Source organism: Micromys minutus (genome assembly GCF_963924665.1).
Source record: "Micromys minutus genome assembly, chromosome: 32".
NCBI lineage: Eukaryota > Metazoa > Chordata > Mammalia > Rodentia > Muridae > Micromys > Micromys minutus.
Genome location: NC_137967.1, coordinates 4,593,769 through 4,610,743, shown reverse-complemented (window position 1 = coordinate 4,610,743; position 16,975 = coordinate 4,593,769). Strand labels below are relative to the sequence as shown.

At 50.1% G+C, this 16,975-nt stretch overlaps 2 protein-coding genes across 2 annotated transcripts; one reads left to right on the top strand and one right to left on the bottom strand.

Annotated features, from left to right (window-relative positions):
* Nucleotides 1-5,032: 5,032 nt before the first annotated feature.
* TULP2 (TUB like protein 2) lies at nt 5,033-10,067 on the top strand (the record flags this gene model as incomplete). Its single annotated transcript, XM_080908614.1, has 9 exons — nt 5,033-5,108; nt 5,285-5,452; nt 6,344-6,516; nt 7,141-7,431; nt 8,250-8,362; nt 8,726-8,840; nt 8,920-9,018; nt 9,559-9,730; nt 9,934-10,067. Exons 1-9 carry the CDS (start codon nt 5,048-5,050, stop codon nt 10,065-10,067), a joined length of 1,326 nt encoding a protein of 441 aa, XP_080764740.1. The 5' UTR covers nt 5,033-5,047.
* A 448-nt stretch (nt 10,068-10,515) lies between these two features.
* On the bottom strand, nt 10,516-13,538 carry PPP1R15A (protein phosphatase 1 regulatory subunit 15A). Its single transcript, XM_080909082.1, has 3 exons — nt 13,325-13,538; nt 11,249-12,877; nt 10,516-10,895 (listed from the first exon to the last, which is right to left on the bottom strand). The coding sequence occupies exons 2-3, from the start codon at nt 12,866-12,868 to the stop codon at nt 10,575-10,577; spliced, it is 1,941 nt and encodes a 646-aa protein (XP_080765208.1). The 5' UTR covers nt 12,869-12,877; nt 13,325-13,538; the 3' UTR covers nt 10,516-10,574.
* Nucleotides 13,539-16,975: the final 3,437 nt, after the last annotated feature.

Sequence of the window (16,975 nt, the reverse complement as noted above, 5' to 3'; positions counted from 1 at the left end):
TTTCCTGCGTCGTTTTCAAATAAAACTCAAAACCCTGCATACCCAGGGTCTAGGGGTGGGGGTGGGGGTGACGAGGGGCGGGGCAGGAAATGAGACAACTTTGCGGACATCTTGTCGCGGTGTCTCCTGGGAGTTGTAGTTTTCTCATTTATCCTCGCTCCACAGGTTCCTGCAAGTTAGAGCTTTAGTGATAGGAAACTACATAGTACATGATCATTGTTTTAAACAGAGTCTCACTATGTATCCCTAGATGGGACTCTATGTAGACCAGGCTGGTCTAGAGGTCATGGAGATCCTTGTGGAGTGATTAAAAGTTGATACCTAGCGCAGATGAAAGTGAAGAAGCTGCTAATACCTGATTCTGTCCCGTTTTTCCACTCACAATCATATACTTAAGTACCTTTTTTTTAAACTTTGAGGGTGACTTAAAAAAAAAACTTTATTTACTTGTTTTAAGTATATGAGTACACTGTAGCTGTCTTCAGACACTCCAGAAGAGGGCATCAGATCCCACTATGTGGGAATTGAATTTAGGACCGCTGGAAGAACAACCAATGCTCTTAACTACTGAGGCATCTCTCCGCCCTACTTAGGTATCTTTTGACCCCAGGGAAAAGATATGTAACATTCAAAATTACTGATGACAGGAGGAAGAGGGGGAAAAATCTTTTTTGAAAATCTAGTTTTCCCTGCATAGTAGACTCTTAAGCATGTTCTCCGAGCATGCGGTGTTCTAGTGTAGGACCCCTTTCGGGGACCCCCCACTCGAGTCTCAGGACACGGGGTTACCCAATGAAACGCAAGAGACCTTCTTGCTGCAAAAGCATGAGGTAGTTTAATGATGGAGCTCCGGGCTGATACATATCTGACGCAGGAGACAGAAGTAACGACCACGAGACTTGAAAGCTGGGGGTTTTTATGGGGGGGGGGAGGCTGGGAAGAGAAGCTGGACCAACACTCACTGCAGTCAGGAAGTCAGGAGCCCGAGCCCCACACAAGGACCTCTTCACCCCATTCCCCTCTATGTGAGAGCATGGGCTCTTACAAGAATTAATTACAATCCGGGGTTCTGCAGTCCCAGGCACCGTGGTGTTTATACAAGATAAGTTACAGCTTCGCTAATGACTGTGAATTCCAGAGCTCTGCAATCGATGGTGCCCAGGTGTCCCTAGAAGGCAGTTAAGCCCTAAATCTCCTAACTAACAACTGACAAGATACTCCTCTCTGTGTGCTCACCCCGCATTCCATCTCCTTGTGTAAGAGATAGCCTAAACAAATCATATTCAGACAACTAAAACTAAGGAAAGTATGGGAAACATTACTTCTCCTTAAAGAGAGAATTCAGCATTGCAGAGACTGTCAGATTGTGGAAGGTCTTAATTATTAAAGACTAAAATATACTATGAAGAGAATACCAAAAACCAGCAGCAGGATTATCAGACCTTGAATTTAATTTCCTTTCACTAGCTGGATATCTTTACACTCACAGGCAGGTATTTTCAAAAGGCCAACCTGAGAGGCCTCACTGGCCTGCATAGCACTAGTGCCTACACTTTGGAGGCACCGGTCTGTTTGAGAGTCCCGAGCAATTTCTCACCTCACATTCTGGAAGAAGCACGTTGGCAGTTTCTCCACTTTCATTTGTGTGTGAATTTTTAAAATAAATGCAAGATGGAAAGCATTAATGTGAGCAAAATGTTTCAGTGGACACGTCCCAACACTTCAACTCTATAGCAATTACAAATAAACCTGTTAACACTTTTTTGGATTTTTAAAAATTTGTTTAATTTACATGAGTACACTGTAAATGTCTTCAGACACACCAGAGAAGGACATCACATCCCATTACAGATGGCTGCTGGGAATTGAACTCAGGACCTCTGGAAGAGCAGTCAGAGCTCTAACCACTGAGTCATCTCTCCAACCCTATAGTTTTTTTTCTTCTTAAATAACTAAATTTCTTATTGACGACAACTAAATGGTATTGGTAGCGTTTTTATCATACGGTAGATTCCATCCACTCACTAGACTTTTCTGAGTTGTCCTACATGCAAGTACACGTTTTTAATGTTATCTTCCTTGCTCTTCCTGTAACTTTGCTATTAAAATACATTATACTATTTTTAAAACTAGCTACCAAGACTCCCAGCCCCTCTTTTTTAAAAATACAATTTATTTATTTCCTGAAATGCTTTTATAGATTCCAAGTCGACGCCGATGGATAGATTCCAGGTTCTAAACTTCTAGCGCTCATCTCCTTCTCCCCAGTGCAGGAGCTGCAGGCATTAGCCAGTCCGTGTTGGTTGACCTTATACATTTCTTAAAGACTCTATATGTCGAGCTATATTGCTGGGTGGATACTCTTGGGTCCCTTTAAGGAACGTTGACTCTTGGTTCCAATTCAGAATCCCCAGAACAAGGAATCCGCCTGCCCTCGGGGCCCGGGGGCATTACTCTGTTGGACATGGACCTTGAGGAGCCAAGCGGGCCAAGTGGAGGGCAAGTGCCTGTGGGAATCCCCTTTCTGAGAAAGAGTCCGGATAAGTTTTAGAGTTCCATCTTCACGAGATTGCCAAACTGGCGTTAGGGAGGTTTAGGTGCCCCTGAGGTTGCAGACAGGTGGATCCCGAGGGTTTGGGATATGTGGCCCTAAACCTCCAATGCCCATCCTTCGGTATTTGGTAGAGAACCAGATTTTTGCCCCCTCCGTAGTGCTTAAAGCTCGACACGAGCTACTAATTCTCAGGGAGATGTTGGGGATCTGGGTTAAGGCCAGTGAAGGCCGAGGGTCAGGTATTAGAGGGTGGTCTCTTTTGAGATATGGGGTCTAAATCTTGATTACGTCTTCCCAACCCTCTAGAACGTCTCAGGAGAATGAACAGTGGAAGAAAGAGTGAGTGGGGGAACCTAATGGGCTCTGGGTTGGGAGAGGGAGAAAGCGGATGCGCAGTTAGGGGTACACTCAGCTTTGGGCTCCGCCCTCAGCCTCACCACCAGCAACTTCGTAGCAATGGACGCGGCCTTTGGGCGGGGGGGGGGGTGCTGGACTCCCAAGTCCTTTTGAAATAGATGCGAGGAGAAAATGCTTAGGTCTGTGAGAGGAAGGAGCTCAGAACCTGGACCTCCGAGTCTCCCGTGATAGCAAAAACCTGGGGTCTCTGCTTGGGTCCGAAAATGGGGGAGCCCTGGGAGAAAAGACCTAGAAAGTTCAGGTCCCGCGCCGACTGTGACATCACAGGCGCTCAGAACCCAGATTGGCCAAGGGGAGGGGCAAGCTGTCTGCTGGTTTTAGCCACTAGCTTGTGTTTCTCCCAGGACCCTGGAGGATGAATTCTCTGGCGTGAGGCTGCAGAAGTTGGAACAACAGGTATAGCCTGGAACCCCAGGCATCCGGTCTCCCAGCCTTTTCAGAAGGTTGCGCAGAGCTGCCAATCTTTCCCTGAACTGAGAAAATAGGAAGTCGGGTTTATTTTGAGACAGGACCTTGCTGTCTGGCCTCGCCGCTGGTCTCAAACTCGCAGCTTAGGTTACAGTGAGCCTGCCTGTTGATTGTTTTATGTTTCGTTTAAAACCCCATGCATTTGGGGTAGGGTACATGAACACCATGTGGACACAGCTTGCAAGCTTTTGAGATTTATCTGGAGCAGGTCCTTTTCTCTGACATTAGACTTGAACTCAGGTGTCAGGCTGGATTCGGGATGGCAAGCACCTTTACCCACCAAGCCAATTCTCAGGGCCGGATTGGTCATTTTCTGAGACGGCCTCGCTCTGCAGCCTGTGCGGAGCTTTTGTATTTTGAAACGGGGACTCACTAAGTTGTGAGTCTGGAAATTACAACCTTCATTCCTCTGTTGGGTGGCTGAGGAAAAAAATTTTCAGGAACAAAAGTTCCAGCGCTTTTCGAGGAGGAGGTGGAAATGGATCAGATCTGACAGGAAAGGACTGGAGGGACCGGATACCTAGCGCCCCTTAGGAGGAAGGGTACCTGGACTCTCCCAGGCCAACCTCACCCCAGTCTGTCTGTCTGTCTGGTTTCCTTCTTGCTTCTGCAGCGACAGCTATTTGAGAAGAAGCAGCGCAGGAAGCGCCAGGAGCCCCTCATGGTTCAGGCCAATCCTGATGCTTCTCTGAGGCACCGGCGACCAAGGCGTGGGGAGGAGCGCATCCAGACTGACAGCAACTGGGGACTTGGTCTGAAGCAGGGGGTTTAGGGGCGCTTGAGGGCAGGGCCTAGTGACCACTAGAGAGAGGGTGGAGCTTAGTGAACCCCAGGGCGGGGCGAACTTGGTGGGCGGTGCTAGCTGGAGGAGGGACTGGCCTATCAGTTTTCAGGAAGTGATGATCAACCGGCATCAGTGGTGGGGAACATCTAAGAGGCCCTCTTTGAGGATAGGGCTGAGGGTCAGGCCTATAGCGTATCAGGGCGGGGCCTAATGGATTTATAGGGGTGGCATTTAGGATCAGGAGTTGGTAAGGGGAGGGGCTTGTTAGACTGGCTTATGTGGGGGGGAGCATAGGGGCGTGGCTTGAGTGGGGCTTTATGAGGGAACAGAGGCGGAACCTTGTGGATTGGGTTATGGGTTTCTTAGGAGCCATCGAGATTATCCGGTCCTGTGGTAGTACCCAGACAGAGGACAGAGAAACTGGAGAGGCAAACCTCAGAGATTCCGGTGACTGGTTTGTCAGAACCTAGTGGAGTCTGAGGAACCCAGGACTACCCTGGAGACAGAAGTCCTTCTAGTAAAGCAGCAGGGGCTTGACACCGGTTTCTTTCTGTAGTAATAAGGATCAAACCTAGGGTGACACCCAGGTAGTGCGAGTGCCTTCCTTACTGAGTTTTTGACTTGGGCTGGGGAGGAGGGTGCTACGCATCTCGAGCTAGCCCAGGCTATTCCGGAATTTATTCTGTACTGCAGGACTCGGGGCAATCCTTCTGCAGAGTAAATGGGCTTCTCTATACTTGCTCCTAGGTGTTGGGAGTCCTTTCCTCCAGGAGAACGTACCACAGGCGCATCTGCCCTCAGGGGCGCACAGTGCCCTGGTCACCATGAACTTTGTTGGAGATGGGAGTGGCGAACGGGCCCCCCTACTGTCACCCAGAGGAGCAGGTAACCTTGGGCCACTGGTATTTAGAACATGTCCCCTTCGAAGTTCAGGATCTCACACACACACACACACACACACACACACACACACACACACCTTCTCCTGACACTGGAAGCAGATCCTGTGCTGCTGCCTCTTGCACCAGCGGTTCCTAAACCGGAAACTCCTCTTTCTCCAGTACATCCTCGAGGCAACGGCCCTGCTGTCCGCCATCTCTGCTGGCTCCCAGACACCTCCGATTCAGATGTGGAGGAAATGACTATGGAAGACATTCCTGTCATCCCCCGACCTCCCAAGACGCATCTAGCAAACCGACGCAGGGGCTGGTTAGCCTCCCCAGGACCTGGTAATTTAGAGAAAGGGAATAAAATCTGGCCCCTGGTTCACGTGACAGGTTGTCATCCTTGATTTGGTAACAGTTTTATATGGGACATCATAACTCCTGGGTCTCATATTTCGTCTGTCAGGGTATTTAGTCCATGTTATGGTGGATTCAGATGTAAAAACATCAGCCTGTTGAATGTATTTATTTTAATTTGGGGAAGGAACGGGTCTTCTATTCATGCGGTCATGGTACATCTTGAGATCACTGGCCTCTGCCTCCTTTCGTGCTGGGATTAATGGTGTGTTGTGTCATATCCAGATTATTATAATTCCTTTTAGTTATATGTAGCGCATCTGTGTGTGTTTGTGAGTCTGAATGCAGTTCCTACGGAGGTCAAAAGAGGAATTCTGATGCACTGGGAGCTCAAGTTCTAGGCATTTATGAGCCATCAGATTTTTGAATGCTTGGAACCAAACTTAGGTTCTCTAAATTGGCAACACGTGCCCGTGACTATTAATATCTCTCCAGCCCCTCTACACATTTGTTTTTTGAAAGCTTTTTTTTTTCTTTTGGAGGTGGGGCAAGAGTTATGACACATCCCTTTAATCCCAACACTGGGGAGGCAAAGGCAGGTGATCTTTGAGTTCAAAGCAAGCCCAGTCTACAAACCTAGTTTCAGGCCAGCCAGGGCTACACAGTGAGAGCTTGACTCTGGCCCGTGGGTCCTCAGGGAGATCAGGTGAGTCTTAGACCTTGTGGATCCCCCGTATACATGAAGCGCAAAGAATGTGGTCAGTGAAGGAGACGGGAAAGGCAGCTGAGAACTTGAGTCCCTGTCTTACCTAGCTGACAGTGACCCTGTCCTAATCAGGATTTAGATGTCCTGACCTGTAGTTGCTTTCTGCCCCTTAGGGATCAGTGAAGAGGACGAGGTGGAATCCAAGGACGCCATAGTTGAAGAGGAGACACCCAGCCCAGACCCACCCCCTACAGAGTACTCTGACAGAGTTGATGGAGACTTGGCATCTTGCAAGATGGAAGAGAACACGGATGAAACGAATATAGAAACAGCCTCTGGCGTTGGGGTAGGGTGGTACTAAAAATCTACAGCCCAGTCTGCAGGGCGTTTTGAGTGAGGTAGCAACAAGCAAGGTAAAAGCCTTCAGAACAGGCCAGTATTTCTAGTAGTCAGGAGGCTGACAGAGGGGAGTGGAGTTCAAGGCCAGCCTGGGCTACATAAGGGGACTCTCTTCCCTAGAAAAAACAAAAAACCATTGGTCAGATGGTGACTCAAAGAGTCTACAAGGCATGATTTGGAAGGCTCATTTTGTGGTCAGTATTACATCATGGTTGCTAGGCAAGTATTCTTACCACCGAGCAACCCCTGAGCCCCACCACAGGATTCTAGGCCAGGGGTGCTACAGCCTAGCAATGCCCCAACAATCTCGCTGGCATGTTTTGAAAGGAATATGTTTGTATGTTCTAGAGGGACGGTCTCAGATTATCCGATTGTTCTATGGAATATCGGTGAGGCCGCAAGCTTGACCAGGCCACAGATGTGCCAACTGGGTTGGGTGGCTGGGCAGATGTGCGTGACTAAAAGAAACCTTGGGTCTTCGAAGGTCATCTCTGAGCTGGAATGGCCGGATCAGTCTGCAAGGCGGAGTGGGGCCCTGCTTCTCAACTTCTGATTTGCACTTTTGAATTAGGATGAAGACGCAGAGAAGAAAGAGGCCACAGAGTCTACAGAGACGAACAATGCCCAGGTGGCATCCAAGGCTTTGCAAGGCGACGGTGACACCAGCAATGTCTGGAACATGACCTGCCCTGTGCCCCGAACTCCAGGCCCTCGGCTCGGGGAGGACATGGAGGCTTATGTATTGCTCCCTGCACCCGGAGACCACATGGTGCAGTGCCGCATTGTCCGAAACAAGCATGGGGTAGACAAGGGCATGTTCCCTTCCTACTACCTCTACTTGGAAGCAGAGGATGGCGTAGCAGTGCGCTCCAGCCCTTTGGGGGTGGGTAGGCCTCACACTGGAGGGAATAACAGAAACAAACCCCAAATTGTAGGAACACGCCCCCTTTAGGACAAGGTTAAAGGTTTCTGAAGCCAGATGTAGCAGTATACAACAACAATCCTAATACTTGGGAAATAGAGGCAGAGGAGTATCAGGAGAAATGGTCAGCTTTGGTTCTAAAGGAGTTCAAAGCCAGCCTCCTGATCTAACATGACACCCTGTTTCAAAACAAGACTACAAGAAGGGCCAGAGGATGGTGGTACAAGCCTTCAATTTCCCCCCAAACACTAGTTAAGCAGAGGAAGGCCGACCTCTGAGTTGGAAGTGGGCCCTGTCTAAATATTGAGTTCCAGGTCAGCTAGTGCAACAACATGAGACCCTTTAAAGTTTTCAGGACCGTGACACAAGAGACTTGTCAGTTCCAAGCCTTGCCTGCTTCAGAAAATTCAAACTTTTAAAACATCATGGCTTAGGTTCTCCCCACTCTATAGCCAAGCCTTATGTCTTCCATAGCTAGTCCATATCTGCCACACCTCCCTCCCCCTTGGGTTATATAGGTCCCTTTGGCCTCCCCTGAGTCTCGATGGCAGTCTAGCCACACTCAATCCTAGTACAAACCAGACGCCTCACGGTGGTTTGTTCTATAGCTCAACCACACCCCTTTCTGGCTGACCAGTGTGGGAAGGCCTCCCATCTCCTCCAGAAAAAGCCTCCTGTCTGTTCAGACCTGTGTCCAGGACCCAGGTTCTAGACAGATGTCAGAAATCAATCCTGAAGCCTGTTCCTCTGATCTATAGCATTTCCTTCTGGCTGGACGCAAAAGGAAAAGAAGCAAAACTTCAAATTACCTCATCTCCCTGGACCCCAAAGACATGTCTCGCAATGGGAACAACTTTGTAGGCAAAGTTAGGTAGGTAAAGCCTTCTAGGTCTGTGGTGCTCCTAGTGAGGCAGCAGGGTAGCAGGAAGTCAGGAGAAAGATAGGCAAACAGACTACGTTTCCCGACAGGCCTCAAACCACAACACAGCACCTGCACTAAAGCCTCATGGGTTTTGTAGTTCTGTAGATTGTAGTTCCTCTTTTTTTTTTTTTTTTTTTTTTTTTTTTTTGGAGAGGCAGGAGGCTGGGGACTCCTCAGTCCCTGTTGGGAAAAAGGCTTAGAGTGTGTAAGCTCTTACCTCCTAGGTGGAAGAGGGTTCTTAAAAGAGTCATTGTGGGCTAGGATAACTCACGATTATTACTGTCCACCCACCCACCTCCGTCCCCGGAGCAGATCCAACATCTTGGGCACGAAATTCACCATCTTTGATAATGGAGTGAATCCTGAGCGGAACTTCTGGATTCCAGACAGTGCCCGGATCAGAGAGGAGCTGGGAGTTGTATGTTATGTAAGTATTCTGGCAGTGGCAGATTGGGGGTGCCAATAGGTAAAAAGTATTGAGCTAGACCTGGAATTTATCTTCCCAGGAGACCAATGTCTTGGGATTCAGGGGGCCTCGGAAAATGACTGTGATCCTTCCAGGAATGGACAGCCAGAAGCAGAGGATGAAAGTCCAGCCACAAAATGTGAGGTTTTAAGGTTGGAAATCTCAGCGATGAGAGAGTTCCATCAGAGATCTCGAGGTGGGGCAATGGCTTTCCCAGAGTCCCATCTCAGAAACTCCCTGAGACTCAAAAATTCTGGGACCAGGGCTGGAGAGATGGATCAGTGGTTAACAGAGCCTGTATTACTCTCCTAGTTGGAGAGGAAAGGCTGACCTCATAAGTTGGAGGCTAGCCCCATCTAAATATCAAGTTCCAGGCCAGCTAGGGCTATACAGTAAGACCTTGTTTTAAAACAAACAAACATACAAAAAGATAAACAAAACAAAACCTCATAGGACTTAGAGGTAGAGGAAGGCCGACCTCTGTGAGTTCAAGGTTAGCCTCATCTATAGAGTTCCAGGACACAAAAAAAAATTCCTGTCAAGAAACAAAAAGTAAACCTGGAAATCTAGAGACACTGATACTCAAACAAACAAAACAAAACAAATAATATATGCATCAGAACTAAAAATCGGGGCCCGGGGGGGCTAAAAAACCATGCCCCCCGACTGTATCTTCAAGGATCAGGATTCAATACTGAGTCGCGTACAGAAGGGCGCTAGACATGGACTGCTCCTACTGCAGAACAAGGCCCCATCGTGGAGCGACGAAAGCGGCGCATACGTACTCAATTTCCACGGTCGCGTCACGCGGGCTTCAGTCAAGAACTTCCAGATAGTGCACCCGGATGAACGTGAGCCCCTAACAACCAGAAGATCAGGGATGGGGGGCGGAAGCAGACGATGCTTAACTACAGCTGAGGGCGGGTGCCGCGCTGTCGCAAGGCCTCCTGGGAGATGTAGTTCATTGGGCTCCTTGAGTTTCCTAGCTTGGTAAGGGTACAGCGGCATGTTCACAAAAAAAAGGAATCTGACTAGTTCCTTGTTTGCTCATCAGCGGACCAGCTGGTGCTCCAGTTTGGCCGTGTGGCTCCAAACATATTCACGATGGATTTCCGGTATCCTCTTTGCCCGCTCCAAGCCTTCGCCATCTGCTTATCCAGTTTCGATGGGAAACTGGCGTGTGAGTAACTGAATAAAATACCATCATCACCAACTTTGTTCTATGCGTTTGGAGAAAGCTTCACGCCATGCCTCCTCCTCTCTTTTATAGTTTTTTGATACTCAGTCTGGTCTCCAACGACTATGTAGCTGAGGCTTGCCCTGAACATCCGATCCTCGAAGTATTGGGATGACAAGCACGCACCTTTGTGCCTGGCCTTGTCTCTTAACAATAAACCTTTTGATTATTTTTTTTAGTTAGTGTACAAAATGATGGGCTTCGTTATAACATGTCGTCGTTGTACCTTGTTATGCTTGTCTTAAAACTCAAGCCAATCCTCCTGCCTCAGCTCTCCAAAGTGCACCTTACATCAGAAAAGTCCCCTACCCGGGATTGTACTTGAAGAGGGTCTCACTATGTAGGTCAGTTTGGACACAACTCACTGATAAAAATAAGTACACATTTAGAGCTTATCAGTACAAATCAAAAGGCTTTATTTCTTATTAAATAAATAAATAACAGGAAGCTACTAGGGCTTAGCCCCGCCTCCCTCCCAAATCCAGGCAGGGAGGAGGGACTTCACTGGGAAGGGGAGAGGGTGTGGCCACAGCTTGGCTCAGGGGCGTGGCCTCAGAGGAAGAGCAAGGAGGAAGGGGTGGGTTTCTAAGGCGTGCCCACGCCCTGGCTCTGAAATCCGGGGTAAGGCAAGGACCCAGCTGCTCCTCTGCCTGCGCAATCCGTCGAGCAAAGCGGCTTCGGTCTCGCGCATACTGCTCCCAGGGGCCGCGACGGGCAGCCTGGGCTGGTCCTGCCCAGACAACAAGGGAATGGACTGTGACTTTCTCAGAGAAACGCACCTGGGGACAGATGGACAGAGGCAGGAAATCAGAATCTGTCACACAGAAAAGCTTGACACTTGAATAGTACCTGCCCCTCTGACTCACCAAAGACACATGAGCCACAACTGCCACTGTCCTGCCTCTTACAGGAGATTGCGAGAGATTGAACACAGCCCTCCCAGCAGAGTTCCCATGCAAGAAGTTGTAACACATGGGCTCCCTGGAGGCTCCATCTCCAGCACAATTCCTTAGGGATTTTTCAGGTCCCAGACCTCCTCCTGACTCAGAATCTAGGCCCCCTGAATAAATTACATACTTTTAAAAAAGGTCAGTGTAAATTCCTGAGCCAAATCCAGGTCCCTAACACTCACCTTTCTAGCCTCTGGAGGAATCTCCGGGTCCTGATTCCGGGTAGGGGCTCTGAACAATCTGAGCCGCCTCTGCAGTCGAAGGGGCAGCTTAGGAGCAGCCCAAGGTGGCAGTGGCTTCTTTCCAGGTAGATAGAAGGCCACCTGGAAGAGAGAGGGCTCCTCTTCTCCACCTTCCTTGGTCTTCTCTCCTGGAAGACAACACTGGGGCTGAAGGCAGGGACTCTGGCCTGAGTCAGCTGAGGCTCCATTCTCGCCTTCCTCTTCCTCTTCTGTGTCGTCCTCTGAGTCCTCTCCTGGGCGATACACCCAGGCCTTCAGGAGGGCACTTGTGTGTGGGGTGGTACAGGTCTGAGCTGTGTCTTCCTCAGCTGAACCAGGATCACTGTCCTTGTCCTCTGAGTCCTCGTCCTCTGAGTCCTCTCCTGGGCGATACACCCAGGCCTTCAGGAGGGCACTTGTGTGGGGGGTGGTACAGGTCTGAGCTGTGTCTTCCTCAGCTGAACCAGGATCACTGTCCTCGTCCTCTGAGTCTTCATCCTCTGAGTCCTCTCCTGGGCGATACACCCAGGCCTTCAGGAGGGCACTTGTGTGTGGGGTGGTACAGGTCTGAGCTGTGTCTTCCTCAGCTGAACCAGGATCACTGTCCTCATCCTCTGAGTCCTCTCCTGGGCGATACACCCAGGCCTTCAGGAGGGCACTTGTGTGTGGGGTGGTACAGGTCTGAGCTGTGTCTTCCTCAGCTGAACCAGGATCACTGTCCTCGTCCTCTGAGTCCTCTCCTGGGCAATACACCCAGGTCTTCAGGAGGGCACAGACAGAAGTCTCAGGTCTTTCTTCCTCAGCCTCTGCACTCCAAGGGTGACCAGGCTCTGCCCCCCGTTGTTCTGGCTTGGCCTCTCTCTCCTGCCTAGGCCTCTCTCTGGAGTAGCACTCCCAGGCCCTGGAGTGGGAGGCTGGAGCAGAGTTGGAGGGGTCAGCCTTACTCTCTGTTCCCCTTTCCTCCGTGGCTTGGTGTCCTGCCTCCCCTGGGCAATACGTGCTGGGTTCGTGTCCTGGAGCTACTAGAGAATCAGCAGAGGCTTGGTAAGCCTTCACGGTTTCTTCACACTCTTCATCCTCAGCCGGAGCACCCTCCCAGTGTGTTGTGGGATAAGCCTTCTCAGTCACACCCTCGTCCCGAGCCAGCACCTCCCCATGGCTCTTATCTGCCCCTTGCAGGCGAGGGGGCTGTAGCATAGGCCGGCCAGTTGTGTGTTCCATTTCTTGCTCTCTAAGGCCATCTTGTCCTGGCTTCGAATTATATTCATCGGCATCTGAAAGTCCCCAAGTTTCAGGAGGAAAAGTTTTGGCTTCCACATCAAGACAGAGCCTCTGGGCTGTTTCGCTCTGCTCAGGAGAGCAGTCTTCCGAGACAGGGAGGTGGTTCCCAGAGACAGGGGGAGACCTCAGCACAGCCTTTATCTGATCTGCTCCTGTTTCTGCCAGCCAGGACTCTGGGATTTCAGGGCCCCTCAGGCGGCTCCAGGCCCGGCTGAGGAAACCCATCAGTGGGGTCAGGAGGTAGAAGGAATGGGCGTCCCTCCAGTGCAGGGTATGCTGGGGTCTTGGGCTTGGGGCCATGTGTCTGAGCTAGGAGGGGGAGGAGAGAATTTGTTTAGAAGTCGCTCTGGAAACAGGGTCAGGGCCATAGCACTGAGTCATTAGGTTACAAATAGTCACGGCTGCACGTGAATCCCTGCTTCAAATTCCTAATAGCATTGCTCACACCAAGCTCGGCCACTTGGTTCTGCCTCAACACCCAAGTTCTACATCCTTAGAACCAGAACCCACACTCTTAAACCCTTCCCTCAGCCCGTCACAGTTCCTGGCCGGCCCCTCTCAGACCTGTAAGAGTGGCTTTTTAATGACTTTTCTCTCCTCAAGCCTTGGGCTCTCCTCTCTCAGACCAAATACAGCATCTGGGCTTCAATGCCCTTTCCCCACCCAAACCAGGGATCGTCCCTAGCTTGCCCCTCTCCCCCAGATCCCACAACTCTCCCCAGCCCTGCTCCAAAGGCTGCCCCATCCCCCACTCACCAGCGAGCTGCACGTCACCCCGGGGGCAGGAGCGCTGGCTCGGGTTGCCAAAAGCGGTCGTGGGTCTGGATTCCTCCTCGCAAGGCCAGCGCATTCATGTCGCCCTCAGGCGTGGGGCTCGGGGACGTGATGTCTCACAGGCGGTAGCAAAGGCTGTCCCGGCAAAGGGATGCGGGGTCGCGCGGGGACTCGCATGTAACCTTCACCAAGCTGAGAACTGGGTCGATCTGCGCCGGCTCGGGCGCCGGGGCGAATATAGTCCCGTGCTGACGTCACCGGAGGGGCGGGGTTTCGGAAGTCCCTGGGAAAAGTGGAAAAAGGAAAACAGCGCTGAACTTCTCGCGGAGATTCCGGGCTTCGTGAGGTCACGGTGGCTTCCCAGGCGTGTCCTCGGTTTAAATCGAGAGCACCGTCAGTTTCGCGGAAATGAGCAAGCGCGCCAACTTCGTCTGGCAGTCACGTGCCGTCCCATTTTTCCTTTTCTCTCTCTCTCTCCTTTTTTTTTTCCCTTTATGTATTTGAGAGGTATCTTGAACTCTGTAGACCAGGCTGGCTTCGAACTCCCAATATTGTTGTTGGGATTAAAGGTGTGAACCATCACGCCCCGGCCAACAGTGAATTTTTATTAGAAGATAAAACGCCCAATGTTTAAATTTTTATTTCTGTACTATTTTTAAATGTAGGAGTGATCTGTCTGCATGTATCCCTTTTTAGATGGTTGTGAGGCACCTTGTGCTTACTGATATTTGAACTCAGGACCTCTGGAAGCGCAGCCAGTGTTCATAACCACTGAGCCATCTCACCAGCCCTTGTTTGTTTTTCCAAGACTAGGTCTGGCTGTCCTGGAACTTACTTTGTAGACTAGGCTGGTCTAGAACTCACTAAGATCCAATTGCCTCTCCCTCCTGATTCTGGGATTAAAGGCGTATACCACACCCGGTGAGAGATTAAGACCTCAGGCTGCGCTCCCTGGCCAAAATAAAAAGTACTAAACAACGGAAAACAAGATTTTTTTTTAATCTTTATTTTATGTGACTCTGTGTGTGTGTGTGTGTGTGTGTGTGTGTGTGTGTGTGTGTGTAGATTTATCATGTTTGTATGGTGCAAATGGAAGTCAGAAGATGGCATCTGATCTTGTGGAATAGGAATTAGAGATAATTGTGAAGCTTCACATGGAGGGTTCTGGGAACTAAATTTGGCTCTGCAAAGAACAGCAAGTGAGGGGCTGGATAGCTCAGTGGTTAAGAGCACTGACTACTGCTCTACCAGAGGTCCTGAGTTCAATTTCCAGCAACCACATGGTGGCTCACAACCATCTATAATGAGATCTGATGCCCTCTTCTGGTGTGTCTCAAAACAGTGACTGTACTCACATAAAATAATAAATCTTGAAAAAAAGAAAGTAGCAAGTGCTTAAGCTCTGACCCATTTTTCTGGTCTCTTGACTGTTTTTGGTGTGTCTGTCTGGGTTTTGTTTTGTTTTCAAATAGAGCTTTTCTGTTTAACCCAGGCTGTCCTGGAACTTACTCTATAGTCCATGCTGGTCTGGAACTCACAGAAATCCACCTGCCACTTCCTTCTGAGTGCTGTGATTAAAGGCGTGTACCACCACGCCTGCCTAGTCTGTCAGTTTTGAATAGGGTCTTACTGAAAGGAAAAAGAGATAATCCAGTCCTGAGGAAATCGAATCTCTTCACACAGGGTACCAATAATGTGTATATAAAAAAGAAAAAGATGATGTCCCGGATTTCCGCACCAGTGTTAGGAAAAAGATGAAGAAAGTGTACCTCAGAGGAGGCACCAATATTGTTCAAAGATGAAGAGAGAGTATGTGGGGGGCTGTACGGCCCATAGAGGTGCGGCGAGACCTGGGGGCAAGGAATGCCTCTGCGGGACCCGTGTTGGGAATCCCTTCCCCCTGAGGACCAGCCAGCACCATACAACAGTATGGTATGGAATAGTTTATTTAGGGCATGGGGTGGGGGAGTTAAGAGAGTAGTAGAGACAGAAAGATAGAAGTAGAGGCCAGCTATGAGCACGTGGAGAGAGGAGGGAAGGGAATGGGGAAAGGAGGGGCAAGGGGGAGAGCAAGAGAGAGTAAGAGAACAAGAGAGAGGAGGGGGCAAGTAGCCCCCTTATATAGTGTCAGGTAACTGGGGTGGGGCATACCTGGGTATTGCCAGGTAACTGAGGGGTGGGGCTTACAGGCTCCCAACACTTGCAGTATAATCCACGCTGTCCAGGGACTCATGGGGTACGATCAGGCCAACCAATCTTTGGGCAGTTCTCCTCCTGTGAGGAGAGAAGCAGTAACCCCACCCAAGGCCTGCCTTCACGAAGCCTCCTTCCACTCCTTTTTTTAAAAGTGCGTTTTTGTGTCTCCTTTGTTTCGCTTTTGTCTTTTGACAGGGCCGGTATTGTATTTCCAGGAGTCCCTGGAATTTACTATGCAACCTGGGCTGAACTCAACCCATGCAGCCCCAGCCGTCCCTGGGACTCTCAGCAGCCCGACCTCGTATGGAGGTCACAAGTGTGACCTCAACAAATAGTGTGTGGAGAATACTGCTAAAAAGACTCTTTGTCTTCACAGGCAGGCGTCTGCATTTTTTAAAATTTAGACAAAGGTTCTGCTTATGTAATTTGAATTTCTGATTGGCCTGCATTCTTATGGGGGTGGGGTTCAGTTCAGATCCCAGATATAGATTTAGAGATCCAGAGATCCAATTCCAGCCTTTCCTCCTGGTGTGTGTGTTTGTGTCTCAGAGAGAGAGACAGAGAGGGAGAGACAGAGAGAAGAGAGTATGTGTAGCCTGTATGTGGTGTTTCTGGGGATTGATCCCAGGGTCTCACACCTCACACACACTGGGCAATGCTCTCCTGGAGATATTCTCTGAGCTGTCTTCCTCAAAATGTACTGAAATTCCATACCTCCCTTATAATGGGTTATCAGAATGATCTCAGGGAGAAATTTCAAACGGGCCACTGAACTCCTAGCCAGAACCCAACACATCTGGGGCTGTCTTCTCCTTCCACGATTGGTGCTGACCATCACTGTCCCATTTGGTCAAGGCCACTCTTGGGGACCGTGGGTGAATAGTCCATGAATCCTTACTTCTGGTTTACACCTTCCAAGGCCCTGTCTCAGCTTTCCAAGTTGGAGTTGGAGATGCCATCATTGGAAAGACCTAGGACAGCTCTCTTGAAGGTGTCAGAAGCTCAGAGCTCCAGTAACAGCAAACCCACGGTTCCAGCCCCTCTCCAGGCACAGAGGAGTCCCAGCCACAGCTGAGGGGGGCCAGGAGTTGGGGGAGCCCAATCCCTCCCCTTAGCTGTAGGGGCAGCTGAGCCAGGGGTCAAGTTGTAGTGGGGAGGCCAGAAGAGGCGGGGATAGCCAGGATTGGGAGGGGAGACGGGCCTGTGTGGGCGGCTGCCAGAGAGAGGGAGAGCCCAGCTGAGAGGAAAGAGAAACTGGGAGAGGGAGGAAGAGAGAGCGAAGAAGAGAATTCGAAAAGGAAAGGAAACAGATGTGTCTGGTCAGGGAGATAGAGGAAGAGACTGAGTGTAGAAGGAGGAAGTAGACGAGTGGGAGGGGGAGGGCAGGGGGCAGGGGACGTGATTGGACAGCAGCAGTCAGGTAGGGAGAGGGACTGG